The sequence below is a fragment of the Nannospalax galili genome, unplaced genomic scaffold (genome assembly GCF_000622305.1).
Source record: "Nannospalax galili isolate Female #2095 unplaced genomic scaffold, S.galili_v1.0 scaffold28, whole genome shotgun sequence".
Classification (NCBI taxonomy): domain Eukaryota; kingdom Metazoa; phylum Chordata; class Mammalia; order Rodentia; family Spalacidae; genus Nannospalax; species Nannospalax galili.
The window spans coordinates 2,000,853-2,023,300 of record NW_008359594.1 but is presented as its reverse complement, the minus strand read 5'-3'; the positions used below and the strand labels follow the sequence as shown (position 1 = coordinate 2,023,300).

Sequence of the window (22,448 nt, the reverse complement as noted above, 5' to 3'; positions counted from 1 at the left end):
ATAGTCCCCCTTTACCTTCATGTCTTTTTTTATTTGGATTTCACGTGTGAGACAAAACATATGATGTTTGTCTTTCTGAGTCTGGCTTATTCTCAACATGATCTCCAGCTACAGTTCCATCCACTTTTCCTACAAAAAACATGATTCCATTCTTCATGACTGAATAGTATTCCATTGTGAGTGTATGCTATTGAAGTATATTTACATACAATATGCTACCACCATCTCTGAGTACTTTAGTGTGTATTACTTGAAAACAAAGATATTCTCTTATAAGCCAAATTATAGATTTCCACATCAGGAAATTAGCATTAATACATCTAATCTGCCAGTGGTCCCAGAAATGCCCCACACAGAAAAAGGGTCCCTGTTAGAATCACATGTCACAAATCTCTGGTATCCTTTGTCTTTTTGTTGTTGTTGTTGTTGTTGTTGTTTTGAGACAAGGTCTCCCTGTAGCCCCAGCTGGCCTTGAACTCACAGAGATCCGCCTGCCTCTGCCTCCCAAGTGTTGGGATTAAAGGTGTGCGCCACCGTGCCCAGCCCTTTGTCTTTTTGTAGCTTTGATAACCTTGACATTTGGAAAGCAGTCACTTATTTTGTAGGTCTCTTCATCTAGGTTTACCTGGAGTAGTCTCATGACTGCAGCGTAAGCGCTTGGCGGAATGAGCAGACGTGACTCTGTGCTCTTCCTATGACATCCCCTCAGCTGGTTTCCAAGTTTTTGGTAATCTTTCTGTGTGTGTCCATGGTGCATGTATGCATGTGTATGTACATGTTCAAGTATTTAAATGTGAACTCGAATATGGCATGACATGCATGCGGAAGTCAACGGAAAATGCCAGGGGTTGGTCCTCCACTTCTAGAAACTTTGAGACAGTCACCTCTAGCTTGTGAGATTCCAGGGACCTTCCTGAACACCCCCCCCCGACCTCACCTCAGGAGCTCTGGGATTACACACTTGCTATTTTGCCCTGCTTTACGTGGGTCCTGGGAATCTGAACTCAGGTCCTCATGCTTGTACAGTAAACACCTTACCCACAGGACCGTCTCCCCAGCCCAGTGGTTCCTGAATTTGCTTTGTCCCACTTCTGGTGATGTTAATTTTGCTGATTTAGTTAAGGTGGTACATTAGTTTCTTATTACAGTTGTAACAAAGTTAGTGTCTTAACTAAAAAAATTTTCAAACCGTCTGGAGGTCAAAAGTCTAAAGTCAGTTAGACTGGGCTAAAATTCCAGGCATTAGCAGGGCTGAGTCCTCTGGAGCTGCAGAAGAGCGCCTCTTTCTTGCCTCTTCCCGCATCCAGGAGCTCCTTTGGCATCCCTTGGCTCATAGCTGCATCACTCCAAAGTCTCCTTCTACTACACATCTTATTCTCCACCCAGGTCCCCTCCACGCCTCTCATGAAGACCACTTTGTAAGCCAGTGTAACCTCTCAATCCTCAAAACCACACCTACAAGATTCCTTTGCTGAAGAAAGAACTTTCTCAGTTCTTGAATCAAGGTATGGACAGCCTGCCACACATGGTGTCGTCCAGGCTTCTACGTAGTTGACTTCCTCTCCCTCCCCCTCCTCTTCCCCCTCTCCCCTCTCTCCCTCATCTCTTCCACCTGTTGTTCCTAACAAGGTTTTTACAGTTGCCTCCAAATGTATGATCGTGTCTTAAGCTCCCATCCTGAGGCACATCAGGGATAACAGGCATCCTAGACAGCCAGGGCAGCAGACAACCAATTAGCAGCAGACCTCCCACCCCTCCTGCCAGCATCCTTTCAAAGACCAGGGTGCACTCAGAGTTCTTGGCTTCTAACCAAGAGCCCATTAATTCCCTTTATGTCAAGGGAGCTGCCACTGCCTTTGGCTTCCAAAGCCCAACAGTCCCAGGCTCCAGCATCTGCCAGGCTCCATCTCTTTTCTGGTTTTGGTTCATGGAGATGATAATCTTATCTTCAGTCTGGATATGTTTTTGAATCTATTCTGTGCATCTCACCTATTATTGCTTTAGCTGAGAGAAGGAAGGATACCTAAGACCTAAATCTTCCAGACCATCCTCAAGGGGAAGTCAGCTCCATTTCAACACTGCTTCTGCTTGTCAGTTGGTTTGAGTTTTTTGTTTTGTTTTGTTTTGTTTTGTTTTGTTTTTAATGATCCTGGGCCAACACGCCAGGCTAGAGCAAGAAAACACGGGGGAAAGTGAGAGGAAAGCAGGCCTAAGAGGTCTGGATAGAAGGGGTGGAAGGGGTCTGCTATAGGTCGCTCCTCTAGGCCCTGCCCTTCCCAAGAAGTCCCTGAATCCATTTGGTTGCCTTTTGGGGCCTAGAGGGAGGAGGTAAAGGACTGGGAGAGAGTGAGTTCGAGTCTGAGGCCTCCTGGATCCCTGACTGAAGTTCTAGGTCCCTTCGGGTGCACAGGTCGGGGGGGATCCCTCTAGCTTGGACATCTGTTCTGTGTTGTCCCCCTAACTCCCAATAAATGCTACTGATCTTGAAACTTAGCGAGGGCCACGGGAACGGGGCGGTGGGGTGGGGGGTGGTGGTGCTCGCGCCTTTCAGGCACCTGAGCTGCCTCTAGCAAGCCCAGGTTTGAGGCCGGTGGGAGAATGCAGTCCACTCTGGCCCATCCTCAGCCTGGAACCCTGATCCCTTCCGCAGTCCTGAGACCAGTTTAGGGGACCCCGAGCTACTGGACCCTCCCAAATACCACATGCTGCCTAAACGTGGGAAGTCTCCGAGGCGGTCACTGTCACCCTTGGGTGCCTGCGGGACACGCCCCGCCGGGAGGGGGGGGGTCTCTCCTCCAGGCCCCGCCCCCGAGTGGGCGGGGCCCGCGGCTGCTTCCCACGCGGGGCGCGCGGGCTCCGCCGGGTCCTAGTGTACGCCGCTCTCTCCCGGCAGACCTCGGCGACCCGGACGGCGCTCACTCGCGGCTCCCGGCTCCCCAGTGCCGGGGTGACCCCGCAGCGGCTGCCACCCGCCCAGCGCCATGAGGAGCGCGCGCCCGTTGCTCCTCTTCTCCCTGGTCGCCCTTTGCGGGCGCGGTGAGTTCTTTTCGGGGAAGGAGGGAGCGACGCCCCGCCGCGCAGAGCGCGAGGAGTGGCCCGAGGCTGGCCAGGGTGGCAGGGGCGTGGGCGGGGCGTGCTCCCTGGCAGGGCGGGCCCTGGTGGGTGGCTTGACCAGGTTTGGGGTCGTGGCCACCCCTCTGCGCTGCTGCGCGCGTCGGGTCACTGTCAGTGGCGAGCATCTCCGGGCGAGTGACCCTGGCTCTGAGCAGAGGCTGGGGACACCGACTCCGGGACCCCACTGGGCCCTCAGAGAGTGACTTTCTTGCAATTGGGGCGGTGTATCTGGGAGCAAATCTGCTGCTTAGCCTTGGGGAGAGAGGTCACCCCAACGCCATTGTCCTAGAGGGAAGAGGCTGTCCCCAACTGCCAACCCTGGAAAACATTTTTCACTTTGGGGAAACACTGTCCCACCGTCACCCTGGAACCCTGGTCCCTTCCACAGTCCCCAAGCCAGTTAAGGAAACTCGGAGCTATTGCACCCTCCCAAGTGCCAGACACTGCTGGACTGCTAAGCGGGGCGGAAGTTATTCAGAAAACACATTTATGGCACCTCCACCTCTGGTCCTCCAACCCTGGACCGCCCACTTGACTGAGGGCAAGTTGGTGAACTAGAGCCTGCCACTCACAAACCTCTGACATTTGGAAGAGAGATCCACTCAGTCCTCCTCAGGCACAGTTCAGACATAATGAGGATTGCTTTCTCCCAAGCTCAGTTGTCCCACCTAAGGATATTTCTAGCAACTGTATTTGGGAACAAGCTTGTCTTCTTGGTCTCAGTTGACCCAGAGGACCAGAGCTGCATCTTCCTGCCACAGAGACCAACTTACGGGAGATACTGGAGTTAGGGGAGGTAGAAGTGGTGGGACATGCAAGATCCCTTCTTATCAAAGATGGTGTTGGGACTGTATATGCATTACCACTTTGGGTCACTTCTGGATCCTCTTTGCCACCCCCCCCCAGGTGACTCATAACTGTGATTGGAGAATCACTGATGGTACATGGTGACTTCTTTCTAAAAGACAGGGTTTCAACTTCTAATGAATATGTAGCCACCTTTTAATAAACACATCAGCATCTTGCATGCCCTTCCTCCGTTATGGGAAAACCCTGCCAATAGCATTCTATTGACCATTGCTCCCTGTTGTTACATTCTGAAACAGTAGGTATAGCTTGCCATTTTCTAGATTCGAGATGCTTTCTCAGAGTGGCTACACACATGTTCACAATTCCAACGATGGCTGCCTTTCAGATCCTTAATCCTTTTCTTCAAGGGAGCCCTCTTGTCAAGGAAAATCTCCACAAAGGCAAAACCCCAGACAGGCCAAAAGGCCCACTCCTCATCAGGATCATTGTACCATGACTGACCCCTAGTGGTGACTTCTCTGTCTAAGCGTATAAAGCTGAACTGGGGTGGGCGCCCTAATGGAGCCTCAGAGGCTATTGGTTTCCTGGTCATGTCGGGCAGTGAGGGTGAAAGTCCTGTAGGCATTAGGCAGTAGATGGCAAAGCCTAAACGTGTGTTATTGTGGGGGTACTTCTTCACTTTGGGGTTGAGGAGAGGGATGCATTCTAGCTATAGCAACCCTGCTGGCTACCCCCACTCCTTGGCCCACCCACAGATGTACTAACAAGTACAGGCTCAGGTACAGGCACACATACACCCTGCTCTGGAACACACCAATGATGGTCTCAGCTGGGCAGTCTCCCTCTGGGGAGGTTAACAAGGGCACTACAGAAATCATGGAGGTGGGGCTGAAGTGCCTGCTGCTCAATCAAGGATACTGACACCCAAGCAACAAGCCAGGGTTTCTTACAAATTTCTGTAACTCCAGCTCCTAAGAATCCACTGCCCTCTTCTGGCTTCTGTCTGCAAAGACACACACACACACACACACACACACACGTGCATGTGCACACACACACATATATATTCACATAGGCATACATACTGACACAAACATAAATAAATTCAGTCAGGAAAAAAAAAGATTTTTAAAAAGTCACAGAGGGGGCTGGAGAGACAGCTCAGTGGTAAAGAGCATGGGCTGCTCTTGCAGAGGACCACATTAGCACCCACATGGCAGCCAGCAACCATCCCTAACTCCAGTTCCAAGGGCTCCAATGCCCTCTCTGACCTCCATGGGCATTGGATGACACAGGTGCACTTACATGCAGGCAATACACTCATACACATAAGATAAAAAATAATAAATAAAATATATTTTTAAAAAGTCACAGGCCAAGAACTGGGCAGTCTCCCTCTGGGGAGGTTAGCAAGGGTTCTGTCTAACTTTCTGGGAATACTTAAGTTCCTTTTTTTGGTCTCAGTTTCTTTAGCTGATAAGTGGAAAGTTGAGTAAATGGTCTAAGGTGATCTCTAGCTCTGGAGTCCATAGCTGGTCTGTAAAATACGAGGGTCCCTGCCAGGTGTGGTGGTGCACGCCTTTAATCCGAGCACTTGGGAGGCAGAGGCAGGTGGATCTCTGTGAGTCCAAGGCCAGCCTGATATCCATAGGGAATCCAGGCAAGCTCAGGCTACAGGGAGACCCTGTCTCAAAAAGACCAATATTTTATATATATATGAGGGTCCCTTGAGTCAGCTGAAATCCAGAGAAGCAGGATAAGCCAGCGATGAACAAGCCAAGCATCCCTGCATCCCTAGGTGGGCTCAGAACTGGATCATGAGCCCCCTCCCAGTTGCAGAGCAGCCTGGAACCCTGGGGTCCAGTTGGACCAGCCTCCTGAGGCAGCAGAGATGGACCCAGCCTCCCCTGACACTGCAGGGTGAGAGACTGGGAGCTGCACATTCAGACCCCAGAGCTGCTATAGAATGCCAGATGGATCTGGACAAGTTAGACCTCTCTCTATGAAATGAGGGGTCAGCCCAAATAAACTAAAGATTGTGAGAGGGACCCAGGTATATCCTGAGGCCGTGGGTTGATCCCAAGGGCATTCAAGCTGATGGTCTCTGAAGAGGGGATTCAAGATGTGAGAAGCAGAGCTCAGAATCTAGGACAGGCATCCACTGGACAACCCCACCCCCATCCCACTCCCAGCTCAGGGCAGTCTTGAGGGAGGGGCAGCAGGCAGCAGGTGCACCAGGAGCATCTTTCAGAAGGCACTAAATATTGCATCTGCTCCAGATAGGCAGCGAGTTGGAAAGTGCATGGAGTAGACCAGGCAGTGGCTGCTCCCCACAGCCACATGACCAGCCCAGCACCCACCTAAGAGTCCAGTTCACATCCACTAGAGTGGGCTGATGCACATTCTAGGTACTCCCATAGGAAGGAGTTTAGTAAAACTGTGAAGACTCTTTGGGAAGGATATGACACACCAGCCTTCTGGGCTTGGTAAGACAGCAGCCCCTCACCAGCATCCCCCCCATCTCTCCTCTCTTAGCCTCCTGCTTGATCTCCTGCACCAACACTGTTTCCTCTGCACATGCTCATCTCCTTTCCTGGCCCTGGGCATCCTGTGCACGTATCATTACCCTTCCTCTGTGTCTCCCTCTTTGAAAGCTCCATCCCACCACCCTACCTAACACATTCTCCTTATAGACTCTACAGTGCACAAGTTAAAGCCCTTGAATTTCACCTTCAATCCCAGACATATGAAGGAGATGAGACCAAGACCCAAATACTACTTGGCAAGAAATCTGGGATGTGTAAGGGGTAGCAGATCTCAGGCTGTTGGGGAATCAAGGGGCTGACTGTTGGCTGGGTCTCCTTCCAAGAGGCTGTACTGGAGCTGAGTATGGTTTGGAGCCAAGAACTCTCTCTTACCAGAAGCCAGCTGCCAGCTGGACCACTCCATTTGGTGTCTCAAAGAGACCTGTGCTCTCTAGGTCAAAGTCTGAGTCCAAGGAACCCTCCTCCAGCTCAATCCTGCTTTTCTTCTTTTGTGTGTATGTTGTGTGGGTGTGTGTTATTGTGGATGTATGTAGTGTGTGTACTTGTGTGTGCAAGTGTCTTTCCTCTATCACTCTCCACCTTTATTTTCTGAAAGTGTCTCTCACTGAACCAGAAACTCATTAATTTGGGCAAGGCTGGCTGGCCAATGAGACTGAAGGATCCATTTGTCTCACCCTCCACCAAGGCTTTTTTATGTGGGTTCTGGGGATCCCAACTCAGTTTCTCCTGCTTGCATGGCAGGCACTCTATTGACTGAGCTGTCTTCTCCAGCCCCAATCTTGCCTTCTTAAAGGAACCCCTACCACACACCCAGCTCTGCACACAAACCCACATTTCAGTAACTCTCGCTGGTACTATGTGCCTTTGTGGGCACTATGTCCCTGGGTTTTGCACTTATCCCAGCACATAGCACAGTACCTGGCACAAACTCCACACTCAGACATTTGTCAGTTGGAGGGTTAGGGACAATCACAGTAGAAGAAAGAGTGTACACAAAGACCCAGAAACAAGACCATAAAGGGCACATGGGAAAGAGGCAACGAGTAGGTATGGTCAGAGAATAGAGGGTCTGGAGTTAGCTGAGGAGGGGAGGTGAGAGAAAATAAGCCTGTGCTGAGGGCAAAAGGCCTTGAGTGCCAAGTCAAGTCATTTGTGTCTTAACCACCTCCAGCTCAGAGAGGCTGGGGGAGGGAAAAGTCACCATCCAATGTGCTATAGGAAGACTCACCTGGCTTGGATGGTAATGCACAGCAAGAGCGGGGGGGGCGAGAGAGAGAGAGAGAGAGAGAGAGAGAGAGAGAGAGAGAGAGAGAGAGAGAGAGAGAGAGAGAGACAGGAGCAGGGGGGGGGGGGGGGAAGGAAAGAGCGCTGGAGAGAGGGGGGGGGAGAGAGAAAGAGCGGGGGGGGGGGGGGGGAGAGAGAGAGAGAGAGAGAGAGAGAGAGAGAGAGAGAGAGAGAGAGAGAGAAACAGGCCAGTTCAGGGCAGGGGCGGTAAAGGAAAACCTGGCTGGAGAGTGGAGATGGGAGAACAAACTAGGGGACTTGGAAAGTAGAGCCGACAAGCCTAGGGGCCCTGGGAGGAGCCCAGGGAGGAACAGATGCCCAAGCTGGGGCTGGATGTCCAGAGCCAGGAAGAGTAAGGGGGGAGAGAGAGATCTGGCCCAGAGGAGAGAGTAAGCTGCCTGGACTGTGTTTAGTTGGAAGTCCCCAAGGAGAAGTGGGCCTGTTGGTACTTAAGGGCTCCACCCCCCAGGACTCCAACCCCCAGGGCTTCCCCCACTCTCCATCCTCTAGGGCTTCATCCCCTAAGGCTCCATTCCCCAGGGCTCCCCCAACCCCTCCATCCTCCAGGGTTCCATCCCCCAGGGCTCCATCCCACCCCAGGGCTCCTGTGCTTCTGCTTCTCACAGTCCCCTCTTCACTGCCACAGCTACAGTGGGTTCCACTGGAAGAGAGCCCAGCAGGTCTGATTGTGTGATTTCCCAGGGGACTGCCGCCGGGCCAATGCTGAGGAGAAGCTGATGGATGACCTTCTGAATAAAACCCGCTACAACAACCTGATCCGCCCAACCACCAGTTCCTCGCAGCTCATCTCCATCCGAGTGGAGCTCTTGGTGGCCCAGCTCATCAATGTGGTAGGTGCCAGGGAAGCAATAAGGGTCTGAGCATCCCTGGGCCAGCATGGTTCTTGTGCATAATCAGCTGAGCATAGCTGCCTGCTCTGGAGAGACTGGGTCTGAGCATCCTTGACCAGAATGGGTCTTGTGCATAATCAGCTGAGCGCAGCTGCCTGCTCTGGAGAGCGTGGACAGGTGGGCAGCTCTGGCCACACTGCCAGATTCAGGCTGCCTCTGCCAGATCTCACCTGTGGGGTGATAGAGGCTACCGGAAGGAGGGAGCACAGCTCCAGCCCTACATCTCCAAGTACCTCTGGGCTGTCACAGTCCAAAAGCTTGTGTAGACAGGAAATACCTGGCTTTTGGGGGGAGGGGATCTTTCTACTTTTTAAGGTTTTGAAGAGGGAAGGTTAGAGGCACAGCCAGCTTAATGATGGAACTTCCAGGGAATAGACAAGGTGTCTGTGCTGGTGAGGCAAACAAACCTTTCAGATCTACTCCTTGTAGCATGGTGGTAGGGTCCTCTCCCACTGTTGTCACATTGAGCAGCTGCCAGTGGGGCAGGACTAACACACAAGAGAAATTTCTGGAAGATAAGAACGTTCTGTATCTTAAAAGGAGGTAGGAGGTTGGAGAGATGGCTCAGTGGATAAAGCACTTGCCATGCAACCATGAGGAGGAGTTTGGAGCCCCAGAACCCTTTTAAAAGCCAGGCAGACATGGAAGCCACTTGTAAACGCATCACTTGGGATCTTGGGAGACAGGGGCTCTTTGGGGCAGTTTGGCTAGCTAGACTAGCAAGTCAGTGAGTGAGTTCAGTGAGAGACCCTGCCTCAGTGGATAAAGTGGAGAAGAAGGACAGGAGACACCTGATGTCAACTTGGGACCTGTACATGCATCCTCACTCACACATGCAAACATATACATACATGTACAGTACACACACACACACACACACACACACACACACACACACATATATATACAGGCCAAAAAGAAGGGAGGTAGGTTTGATGGGTACTGTATTTATACTGAAGTGACATGGGCTGATATAAAACGGAGCAAAAATAGTAAGCTTCAGATACAAGAGGCTCTGTGGATCCCATGAGAAATAAATACAAGAATTCCACTCAAACTCTGAACAACCAAAGACAAAGAGAAAAATTAAAGAATATCCAAGAAAAGAAACAAGACAGTGATTTTTTAAATAATTTTTATTTTATGTGTATAAGTGTTTTTACGTATATGTATGTAGGTTCACCATGTGCATGCAATGCCTGTAGAGGCCAGAAGAGGATATAAGCTCCCCTAGAACTGGAGTTACAGATGGTTGTGAGCCACCATGTGGGTGCTGGGAACTGAACCAGGGTCCTCTGCAAGAGCAGGCACTGCTCTTAACCCCTAAGCCAAGCCATCTTTCCAAATCTCGATCCACCTGCTTCTGCCTTGAGTCCTGGAATTAAAGGTGTGCACCACCACACTTGGCCCAGGAAGCAATAATATTTTTTTAAAAAGAGAGCAAGGACCAGCAGGATGGCTCAGTGGGTAAAGGTGCTTGCTGCAAGCCCAACAAACTGAGTTTGGTCCTCAGGACCCACATGGTGGAAGAACAGAACCAACTCCCACAAGCTGATCTCTGACCTCTGTATGTGGGCTATGGCATGTGTGTGTGTGTGTGTGTGTGTGTGTGTGTGTGTGTGCACGTGCTCTAAGTCTTATCTTGTTCTGGCACTGGTAAAAGTATTAATTTATATTAGATTCTACAATAAGAATATATATTGGAGTCTCTAGTTTAACTACTAGAGGAAAAGCCGTATTGATATGGGGAGAAACGGAATAATAAAATAATTCAAAACAAATCAAGAAACTAAAATAAACAGAACTGCATGATGGGTTTCAACTCAAATACACAGAGAAAGCCTACTCTCAGATAGGTTATGGAAGTAAAAAGCATTGTAAATCTAGAACATATTTACTACCTTGGCAAACCCATCATAAGGATCTATCTTTCTGTCATCTATCTATCTATCTATCTATCTATCTATCTATCTATCTATCTATCAATCAATCATCTATCTATCTCTATCCATCCACATATCTTGCATCAAACCATCAGAAATCAGGAGCTATCAGTAGCTATTTTAAATATAAATGTAAATAATCAAAATAAGACAGTTGGCATTCAACTTGCTCCCTACTCATCCCCTCAGAACAGCCTGGAATTTGGGTGCTATGGCTGGAGTGCCAGTAGCCATCTTGGACCATGCAGATGAGAGCCACACTCTGGTATGACAGAGAAGAGGGCTAGAAGGAAGCTAGATGGTTTTATAGAGCAGACCACCATGTATCTTCAGAATGTTACATGTTGTGTCTCTCTACTTCTCTAGTCCTGGCAGCTGAACTTTGGCCTTCTGATATACTTTTAACCTCATTGTGTTGTTTGAGGAAGTAATGCCATGATGCTGAATCAGAACACTGGAAGTTAATAAATGAAGAGGAAGAAAAAATTATATACACAGCACAAGATACATTCCAAGAACTAAGGAAGGCCAAGGGGGCTGGAGCGGAGAAAAAAGGAGCCCAGGGAGACAAAATCAGGGTGAGGAAGTTAGCAATCCAACCCTGTAGAAGAGTTGAATTTTAATTTTAAATATGAAAGAAGCTAAGAAAGTGACTTAAATAGAGATAAGATTTGGGGCCCAGGAGAGGGATGGTGAGAACTTTGGCAAGTTCATTATTTCTGCAAAAGAAAATAAAAGGCTGTGTGTGTGTGTGTGTTTTGTACAGAATGGGCTTTGACCAGTTAGATTGTACAGTGGTTCAGGTGAGGGATGGATGGTGGTGGCCTAGATTATGATAATAAGATTCATGTATTCATTCAGAAAATATTTATCAGGTTCCAGACACAGCCTTGTTGCTCTAAGTGTTTTTATTTTTATTCTAGTTCTTTGGGTCCTAGTTGGAGGTGGTGACAACACACAAAATGACAGTGTGCGATGATGATAAGTATTATGAAGACAAGAAGGGTGTGTGTGGTAGGAGGAGGCAGGGCATTTGATGTAGGAAGATTGGAGAAATTTTCCCTGATAAAGTGACACTTCTGACACCTGAAAAAAATTAAGCCAATGTGTTTGCGGGGACAGGAGGCGTGTGTGTAAAGGCAGGAGCAAAGAAGCAAGCATGGTTGCAGTGGAGCGAGCAAACAGGAGTGTGTGAAGATACCCAAGGCCAAGGAGCTATGGGCAGAGGTGGCCATTAGGCCCCGGGTAAGACTGGCTTTTACTCTGGATGCACTGGAGAAGCAGTGACGAGTTTAAACAGAACCAGAGTCTGAGGAGCTGAGATCCAAAATTCAGGCAGGTCAAGGCAGATCCAGGTGGAGCTAAGGCCTTCTACAGTAGTCCAAGCAGTAGATATATGGTAATCCAAGCAACGGAGACAAGGGAAGCAGACAATTTTGCAGAGCATGTAGGTGAGGATTTATTGGTGGATTGAGGAATGGTGTGTCAGAGACAACTTCCCAGCTTCTGATGGATGAAACTGGATGTACCAAGGAACCAAGCTTTGAGGAAGATCATGAGCTTTATTAAACTGTGATGTGCAGGGTGTGAAGTATCTTTGAGTTATCTGTTATAGTTTGGATATGAAGCATCCTCTGTAGGTTTGCAGCTGGTGTACTGTTCTGGGAAGTTGTGTAGCCTTTAAATGGTGAGGCCTGACTGGCTGAAGCAGGTCACTGAGGGTGAGTTTTTGGTCATAACCCAGCTCCAATTGTTGGAATGGGTACCTCCGTTTTCCATCTGCTACCACAATGTGACTAGCTGCCAGTTCCCACACCAAGACCAGATTCCTAGCTGCCAAGGCTCCTTTGCCATGAAGCTGTGAGCTGAAATCAAACCTCCTCCTCTTAGTTGCTCTTGTCAGGCATTTGGTTGCAGTGATAAGAAAAGTACCTCATACAGAAAATTGGAACTGAGAGATAGGGTTGTTGCTGTGGTAAACCCAACCATGTTGTTCATAGGCCTTTGGACTTGTTTATAGAAGGATTTGGGAAAGTGTGCAATAAGAAAGCTAGATAAATCCTGGAATGCTGTAAGCAGATCTTAGTGGGCCATGCCTGTAAGAGTGAAAAACCAGAATGCTGACTGTAAGGACTGTGTTCATGAGGTTTCGGAGGGGACTAGAGTAGAGGCCATTTGTGTTACATTCTAGCCAAAGGAAAAAAAGTGGCAGTGTCCTGCCCATGCCCTGGCAATTTGAGTAAAACTAAATTTAAATTAATGGACTAAGCTGCTTGGCAAAGGAAATTTCAAGACAGTGTAACATTCAGACTGTGGCATAGTTATTGCTTACTGCATTTAGTGGACTTTATACTGAAAATTCAAAGCAGCAAGTATGAAAGGTATGCACTTTGGAAGGGAGTGTCTAAAGTTGAAGACAGATGGAGCTGTGGACAAAGTGGCTATAATTGCTAAAAAGATGGGTGACATGAAAGAGAAACCATGCATTTTGCACCGGGACAATAGGAAAGGTGCCTTGAGAGGAAGACTCCATCTACTGAAGGCTCCAGCAAGCTCATCTGAAAGAGAGAGCCTGAGCTTAGAATGTCACTGCAGGGTTCCCTGCTCAGAAACACTCAGGAAGTGTTTTCTGAGGGCCAGCTGCAAAAGCACACAGAAGCTATTGCGGCTATGTTCAAAGGGCCAGAGCCCTAGCTGCCATGCTTCCTTTGCCATGAAACTGAGCTAAAATTAATCCCTCCCCTAAGTTGCTTCTTATCAGGTATTTTGTTGTAGCAATGCAAAAAATAACCAGTATACCATCCTAGGTCGCTGTGTGGCAGCTGGTCACATGGGCCTGGAGCTCAGAGCCTTTTTAAGATAAGTACAGTCCACTTGTGGGGAATTACTCCTTCCTGATGAATTGATAGCCTCGTTTCTCTTCCCAGAATGAACGAGAACAGATCATGACCACCAACATCTGGCTGAAACAGGTAAGTACTCTATAGGGTCCCTAGCCCAGGTGACTTTTCCTCTGGGGCAGCCCTTTGGTGGCAATGAACCTATAAGTGACAGGGCCTTGCCTGTGTGCTCAGCAATGGACTGACTATCGCCTGGCCTGGAACAGCTCCTGCTATGAAGGGGTGAACATCTTGAGGATCCCTGCAAAGCGTGTCTGGTTGCCTGACATCGTGCTGTACAACAAGTGAGTAGTAGGTGTTGGTCAAGGGCTGGTGAAGGTCAGGCCAGGGCAGCTGGCCCAGCCTCGGCGGGTTGGGGGGGCGGGGTGAGTCCAGGCCTGACTTCCTCTTCCTGCTTCAACCAGACTTCTAGGCCTCAGATCTTGAGAAACAGAGGTGATCAGAGTCAGAGCCCTCAGTCTAGGAAAGTGGGAAGGACTTTATCTTACTAAATACAGAAGGACCAGGCCAGCCCTCTGACCTTCAGGCCAGTGCTCTTCCCATCTGCCTCCATTCTGTCCTTTTGACCCTCAGAGGCTTAGTGTTGGGTATTGTAGCACTGACTTGTCATGTGTGAATATCTAAGGTAGACCATCATGATAGATAGTAGCTATTTGGGAGGCTGACGTAGGAGGATCGTGAGCCCAAGATTTGATATCAACCTGGGCAAAGAGCCAGAGAGAGAGAAAAAAAGAGAAGAAGAGAGAAAGAGAATGTAGCCAGGGATCAAGCAAAATAAGCAAGAATTCAGATCTCACTTATATTGCTTACTACTTTAAGGAAATTGGCAAAGTCATTTAGCTTCTGGTTTTCCCAACTGTAAAATGGGATCATCATAAAAACTGCCTCCATGGACTCTGATGAGCTTAACTGGGTGACTCCCTAAGCAGTCTTCAGTATCTTCTGGTAGGTAGTTCCTGAGAAAAGCAGGCCTCTCAGTGAGGAGGGAGGATAATCCACAAGACCTCCTGGGGCAGTTTTGAGAACCGACCAGACCTCTAGATTTGTGATGCTCTCCTCTGTGCCCCACCCCAGCGCTGATGGGATCTATGAAGTATCTGTCTACACCAACGTCATTGTGAATTCCAATGGCAGCATCTATTGGCTGCCCCCTGCCATCTACAAGAGTGCCTGTAAGATTGAGGTAAAGCACTTTCCTTTCGACCAACAGAACTGCAGCCTCAAGTTTCGCTCCTGGACTTATGACCACACAGAGATCGACATGGTCCTTGGGTCACCCATGGCCACCATGGATGACTTTACCCCCAGCGGTGAGTGGGACATAGTGGCCCTCCCAGGACGAAGGACAGTGAACCCACAGGACCCTAGCTATGTGGACGTGACCTACGACTTCATCATCAAGCGCAAGCCACTGTTCTACACCATCAACCTCATCATCCCCTGTGTGCTCATCACCTCGCTGGCCATCCTCGTCTTCTACCTGCCCTCCGACTGTGGCGAGAAGATGACCCTGTGCATCTCCGTGCTGCTGGCACTCACCTTCTTCCTCCTGCTCATCTCCAAGATCGTGCCGCCCACTTCCCTTGATGTGCCACTCATTGGCAAGTACCTTTTGTTCACTATGGTGCTGGTCACCTTCTCCATCGTCACCACCGTGTGTGTCCTCAACGTGCACCACCGCTCACCTAGCACCCACACCATGGCATCCTGGGTAAAGCAGTGCTTCCTGCACAAGCTGCCCACCTTCCTCTTCATGAAGCGCCCTGGTCTTGAAGTCAACCCAGCCAAGGTCCCCTATCCCAGCCAGTTGCATTTGACCACAGCCGAAACTGCGGCCACCTCTGCCTTAGGCCCCGCCAGCCCCTCCAACCTCTATGGGAGCTCCATGTACTTTGTGAACCCTGTCCCTGCAGCGCCCAAGTCAGCCGCCAGCTCCCATACAACAGGCCTCCCCAGGGATGTCCGGCTGAGGTCCTCAGGGAAGTTCCAGCAGGACCTGCAGGAGGCTTTAGAAGGTGTCAGCTTCATAGCCCAGCACATGAAGAGTGATGACCAGGACCAGAGTGTAAGTTACTAGCCCTGCCTCTACCACCTGCCCAGTGGAAGCTCAGCTACCACCATTTTCCATTTCCTGCAGTTAACTCCTGTGATAGGCCTCATGAATAAGGTCCCCAGAACCAAATGAGTTTTATTATAGCCACATATGTGGGGAAGAGGAGGGAAGGAACAGTGATCTTTCTGTGTTGGTTCTGGGTACTCCCAAAGCAAAGCCAGAGATGGGGTTTGGGAGCAAGTAGTGCATGTGTGACGTGACCCCAGGAAGCACAGTGAGGAAGTAGAGAGTGCCAGTCAAAGGCCAGAAGGGGAACCACTATTGGATATCAGTGAGTTGAATACTGTTGTGGGTGCAGTAGCCCAGTGGAGACCCCTGAGGACCCAGACAACCAGCCTCAGAATAATCCCTAGAATGGAGGCTGGGCGTGTATCCCCCAGTTCCCAGTCCCATGGGTTGACAGTAGCTCTGAGATGTGATCTTCCCAGTTATACCTGCTTGCTAGAGCAAGCACTCTTGGTGCTGGAGAAATCCCTGGGGCAGAGAGGAGAAGAACTGCAGGCCCGAAGTGGGAGGACATCAGTGGGCTGGAAAACCGCTCTATAGCCCCTAGGGAGCACAGCTGAGCTGGGTTGTGTAGGCCATCTGCACTCAATATCTCGACTTGCAAAGAAGCCATGCAACCATTTATACCTTTCAAGAATATAGAGACATCAATTAAAGTATTCTTGCTAATAAGTTATCAAATGGGGTGACTAGAATTACAGGTTTTCTAAAATAAGGTTAAGTTCACCTTCACAAAACAAAGCAGTAAGTTCCAGAGTTTGTGTGTCCCAAGTGACTCCTGAACAAGTAGCATGCATGTTCTAGTTTCATTCTGTTGCTGTGACAAACACCATGACCAGAAGTACCTTAGGGAGGAAAAGATTTATTTGGCTTACCCTTCCAGTCATGGTCCGTCACTGAGGGAAGTCAGGACAGGAACTCCAGGCAGGAACCTGAAGGCAGGCCTGCTTGCTTTTGTTGTTTTTTGTTGTTTTTTGAGACAAGATCTCCCTGTAGTCCCAGGTGGCCTAGAACTTGCTGTGTAGACCAGGCTGGTGCTGATCTCACAGAGATTTGCCCGCCTCTGCTGGGATTAAAGGCGTGCGCCACCATGCTCCAGAGGCCGGCTTGGTATTGCATCTAACCAGGGAACTCACTCGAATCCAGGAAGTACAGTGGAAACCATGAAGGAATGATGCGCCTGGCTTACTCACACTCATGCTTAGAGTTTTCTTATACAGCCCAGGCCAGTCAGGCTGGGGAATGGTGCCACCCACAGTGGGCTGGACCCTCCTATATCAAATAGCAATCAGGATCCCCCACAGACATGTCCCCAGGCCAATCGGATCTGGAAAATTCCTCAGCTGAGACTCCCTTCTCAGGTGACTCTAGGTTGTGTCAAATTGACAATTAAAGCTAACTAGGACAGCCTATAAGGGATATTTTGTGATAAACCACAATGAGAGTCTCATGGTTAGACACCATCACACACATTTCTCTGTGGGACAGAATAACTTTCACAGTCATGTAAATGTTCTCTCAACACAAATCCAGTCAGAGCCCTTGAACAGGTTTTTATGTCACAACATGCTGTCTCACCCTTTACAACTGCATGAACGGTAAAGACCATCCCATCATTCTTACTGTTCTGCAGTCTCTTTCCACTAACTCCATTCTCGGGAAGACACTGACATTCCATTAGCATAACTGAAAAGCGCAGACAGGAAAAGCTCCAGAATCACACTGTGTGAAGGAAAAAAAGAACTGTTGGAAGATAGGGCTGCTGCTTAGAGTGTAGCCCTTGGACCAAGAGTCTGCTTCCCTCAAACGTGGTAGACGCACCTCCAACTCAGGTCTGCTTTAACCAGACTCAGGAGCCTCCTAAGCCATTCCAGTTTGAAAACTGGACCTCTTTTAGATTTTGCTTTCTAAAAAAATTATTTCTCTCTCTCTCTCTCTCTCTCTCTCTCTCTTTCTCTTTCTCTCTCCCTCTCTCTCTCCTTTCTTGATAAAGGGTCTCTTGGTAGCCCAGGTTGGGCTCAAACTCACTAGGTAGCTGAAGATGACCTTGAACTTTAAAAAAACATGATCAACTCTTCATTCTTAGACCCAGCCTCTTATCAATGCCATCATCGCTTGGAACTGGGAACTAGTGCATCACATCCCTTGTATGTATCAAGACTTATACTGAAAGTGGGTTCTGTCTCTCATGTCCTTCTCTACCAGTTGATCCAACACACACAAATGCTAATAGATTTTCTTTTTGAGTCAGGATCTCATATAGCTCAGGCTGGCCTCAAATTCACTGTATCGTTGAGGATGACCTTAAACTTCTGAACCTATTGCCTCTATCTCCAAGTGCTGTAATTACAGGTATGCATCACTATGCCTGGTTTTTATTCATTGCTAGGGATCAAACCCAAGGGCTTCATGCATGCTGGGCAAACACTCTAACTACTGAGCCACATTCCTAATACTGATTTTGAATTTTGCTCCTCCTGCCTCCACCTTCCAAGTGTTAGGATCACCTGTGTGTGCAAACCAGCTTATACTGTGCTGGAGATTTGAACCTAGGGATTTGTGCATGCTAGTCTTTGGTTGAAAATCATTTAGGAGTTCAGCATCACCATGTTCCCTGACTCCCAAACATTAATGTACACTATGAGGCCTTGCTGCTGAATGGAACCACTGGCAACTTTTCAGGGAAGCTTCAACCAAGTCAGGATTTCTGGGGAGGCATCTAGGAGCCCACATTTTAAACAGATTGCCATTGGTTTATATGCACATTCTAGGATGAGTGGCTCTGGCCTCCTGTTCCCCTACTTGCACTAGCACCCATCCTGAACTTTACTTTCTCTTCTAATGGCCTCACCACTGCCTTGGCACTCACGGCCCTCGACTGATTACAAGCCCCAAGGGTTGGGGGTGAACCAGGCAGAACTCAATGGTATTATAACCAGCCGTGTTCCTGAAGCACCAAGCATGTATTAGGTGCTTGGGCAGGAGTGGACATATAGTCCTAACCCTGCCAGGAACCCTGGGAAGTGGCTGTTACTAGAACCCCCACCTCCTGGTAGGGAAAGTGAGGCTCAGAGACATCCTCTGACTTGCCTGTGGTCACATAGCTGCCACACAGCTGCCATTCTTAAACTCTGGGGCCCCTTCTAGAGTCTTGCACCGCACAGAGCACATGGTGGACTCATTGGTTTATTGGCTTTCCCGTGTGTAGTCGGAGAAGTCTGTCTTCCCTGTCAGGGCAGGCCTACCCCCCACGTCATCCCAGGTGCTGTTTTTCATCTACAGCACTTTAGTCCTCCCTGATGATTACTGGTCACTATAAGCAGCATAAAAGCATAAAAAGACAGAAAAAGCATGTATGCTCATACACACACATACACACACACTCACACACACATGTGCCATTTGAAATTAGGGCTGTCAATATGAACGCCTCAAAAACTATGTGGAGGGTCGTTGTTTGCTTTCTGGGTCTTAGGGAGCCAATGGAGGTTGATCTGACATAGGATTATCCTGGAATATGACATACACCATTGATGGGGCCCTAGAAAATTGGGTCACTGACGTCAGCTTGCCCATTACTGCATTTCTAGCTCGAGAGCCTTTGCAGAGCCTTCTCAGTCAGGGGGTGGGGGAGGGAGGCTAGGATGCTGGGCACACTGCCTCTCTCTGAGGGTCTCTCCCAGCACCAAAAAGGCAGGTACATCTATGGTGGCATCTTTGGAGGCCAGCTAGGTTTCTGCCGATGGACCCCACGGTCGTGTCTGAGAAGACAAAGGGAACTCAGAACAAGAGAGTGAGGGCGCCAGAGAGAGCCAGAAAGCCAGCCGATGAGGCTAGGGGAGGCTGAGTCTTAATTATAGGAAATAGCAGCACTGCTGTGAATGGAAATGAAAAAATGAAACAGTAGGATTTCCAGGTGTTCTGCAGGCTCCCCTCAAGTAGGTGAGCCCTACAGCCACCTTTCTGCAGAGCCAGCTCAGGCACAGGGTTTGGGGGTGAACATGAGAGAAAAGAACCTTGTAATCCCCAAGCCTCACCACCCCCATTTACCCATAACCAAGTTTGGGTTTTTTGTTTTGTTTTGTTTTGTTGTTTTGGTTTTTTGTTCATTTTCTTTTTGGTCTTTATGAGACAGGGTCTCCCTGTAGCCCCAGCTGTCCTGGAACTCACTGTGTAGACCAGGCTGGCCTTGAACTCACAGAGATCGGCCTGCCTCTGCCTCCCAAGTGCTGGGACTAAAGACATGTGCCACCACACCCGGCCCCCAAGTTTGGTTTTTAAAATCGCAGTATGTGGTACATTGGGTCTCCGTATCTGCATCCATGGATTCAACCAACTGTGGGTAAAATACTGGGTGGAAAAAGTGTTTGCACTAATGTGCACTCCCTCCTTATCAGTAAGTCTCCCACAATATATAAATAATCACATAATCTATAAAAGAGCAAGAGAGGATTGTATGGGTCATATGCAAATGCTGCACCTTTTATGTGGGTGTCTTGAGCACCCTTGGGATTTGAGTATTCACAGGGGGTCCTAGGAACAACCCCTTGAGGATACTAAAGGATGACTATACAGCCCAAGTTCCCAGTGGCTCTGCCATACTGAGGTGGCCAGGTCAGGTGGGGTTGGAGGACACCAAGAGGAGCATAGCATTGCCCAGGAGAGGCCAACCTGGGGCTCAGAACTTGCCACATTAGCACACAGTTCCAAGCCCCCCAAGTAGCTTGTAGGGTTCCTGGTCAACAGGGTATGATGCAGAGGGAGGAGGTACTCTGTGCTTGGCATCTGTAACGAGCCCCTCTGTCTACCTACAGGTCATTGAGGACTGGAAGTTTGTGGCCATGGTGGTTGACCGGCTGTTCCTGTGGGTATTCATGTTTGTGTGCATCCTGGGCACCATGGGACTCTTCCTACCTCCCTTCTTCCAGACCTATACCCCTTCTAAGGCCCCCTAGTCTACCCAGCATGTCAAGGGCCCCTGGGTTCTAGTGGGAGATGACGTGAACAGCCAAGTGGGAGGTTTGCTGCTTCCTCCGGGTCACAGCTGAATAAATAAATAAATATGTAATCATTGGCAGTCAATCCCATCAAGCCAGCCACAGCCATGAGAGGAATAAGAATGGATGGCTTGCATGGTCCTCTCTGAATGCCTCTGAGGAAGTCCCTGCAGGAGAGGGCTTCAGAGTCTAAAGTCCAGCCTCTCTTCCGTCCATGTACCAAGCACTGGAGTCAGACAGACATACTAGCGGCACCTGCTGTGCCAGACATCATGCCCACCACAGTGGCCTGCCTTTCCACTCCCATCTCCTGCTACTCCCTCCTTCTTTCACTTCCGCACACAGTTCTAGATTCTTCCAGCTCAGAGCCTTTATATCTGCTGTACCTTCTACCCAAACCTGCTCAGACTCAAGCTTCCCAAGCTTTTCACGTGGCTGTGTTCATCAGGGCCTTGCTCCCATGGTCCTCTGCTCCAATGTCACTTTCCTGTAGAGGCCTTCCCTAGTCACACATTCCAAAGCAGTCTCACCAATGACTGTTATCTGCCACCTTCCTGAGCCCCCTCAGCACCTGCAGGTCTTACCCAGCCGCATGCTAATCATCTATATCTGAGTGTGAACTCCACTAGGACAGGGGCTTGTGTGCTCATGTTCACTCCAGGGCTTGGGGAAGAGCTCTGCACACAGCAGGTGCAAAATAAACGTTTGTTGAAGAAATGAATGGCTCCTTCTTTAAGCTCACAGGTGCCCTCTGAGTAGTTGTCCTTGGTCCCCAACCCTGGAAGGAGTGGCCCTATCTTTCGGGACACCACAGCTCGGGCTACTTTCTGCCTTTCCATTACAGCTGGTTCAGGTCTGTTTTTCACTCTCACACACGCTAATCCATTCCTCTCACAATGCCTGGCCCATTGTAGGCACTCAAGATGTTTGTAGAATGGAGGGCATATTCTAAAGAGTTGTTTCTAGAATTATAACACAATAAAATTGACTTTTATACATAATTCTGTGAATTCTAATAGAAGTATACATTGTATAACCATCACTGACACTCAGATAAAAGAGAGATGTGTCACTCAAACTTACTCTGCTACTATTTTGTGTAGTCCCATTCCCTGCATACCTAGCCCTGCCATCACTTACCTTTTCTCCACCACTACAGTTCAGTGACTTCAAGCCTCCCTCTTAAATGGAATTCTACAGGCAGTAGCCTTTGGAGACTGGCTTCTTCTGTCCACTGTGATGTCTCATTCACCTGGGATGCTGAGTGTATATGTGGCAGGTTCCTTTGTGTGCTAAACAGTATTCTAACTATGGATGTGGAAGCTCCATTAGGTAGTTTCCAGTGTTTAGGATTTATGAATAGACCCACCATATATAGGATTGCTTTGGGCTAAAGTGTTCATTCCTCTAGATAAGCAATAGCAGGATGACTAAGTTATACAGGAAGAATATGTTTAACTTTATAAGAAGCAAATTATTGGAGTTCCCATACCCTTTCACAACCCCATCAGCAAAGTGTGAGCAATTCATTTGTTCTGCATCCTGTCTGCACTTAGTGTTGGCAGCATTTGTTATTTTAGCCATCACAGGGATGGGAAGTAGCCTATCATCCTGGATTTAATTTGTATTTTCCTAATGGCATTTAAAAAAATTTTTTTTTCTCCTACATATCCTCTGTGGTCAAACGTGTTTACCGTGTTTGCTACTTTTAAAATTGGGCTGAGAATGTAGCTGGCTTAGTAGAGTGCTTTCCTAGCAGACCCAAGGCCCTGAGTTTGATCCCAGCACCACATAAACCTGGTGGAGGCAGGAGATCAGAAATTC

At 48.9% G+C, this 22,448-nt stretch overlaps 1 protein-coding gene across 2 annotated transcripts; it reads left to right on the top strand.

Moving 5' to 3' along the window:
* The first annotated feature begins 2,839 nt into the window (after positions 1-2,839).
* On the top strand, positions 2,840-21,608 carry Chrnb4 (cholinergic receptor nicotinic beta 4 subunit). Of its 2 annotated transcripts, none has more exons than XM_008823415.3 (6): positions 2,840-3,036; positions 8,457-8,605; positions 13,536-13,580; positions 13,683-13,792; positions 14,583-15,573; positions 20,442-21,607. In XM_008823415.3, exons 1-6 carry the CDS (start codon positions 2,982-2,984, stop codon positions 20,580-20,582), a joined length of 1,491 nt encoding a protein of 496 aa, XP_008821637.1. In that variant the 5' UTR covers positions 2,840-2,981; the 3' UTR covers positions 20,583-21,607. The 2 variants fall into 2 exon arrangements, with proteins under 2 accessions (XP_008821637.1, XP_029414688.1); XM_029558828.1 differs by having other exon boundaries at positions 2,898-3,036; positions 8,401-8,605; positions 20,442-21,608.
* Positions 21,609-22,448: the final 840 nt, after the last annotated feature.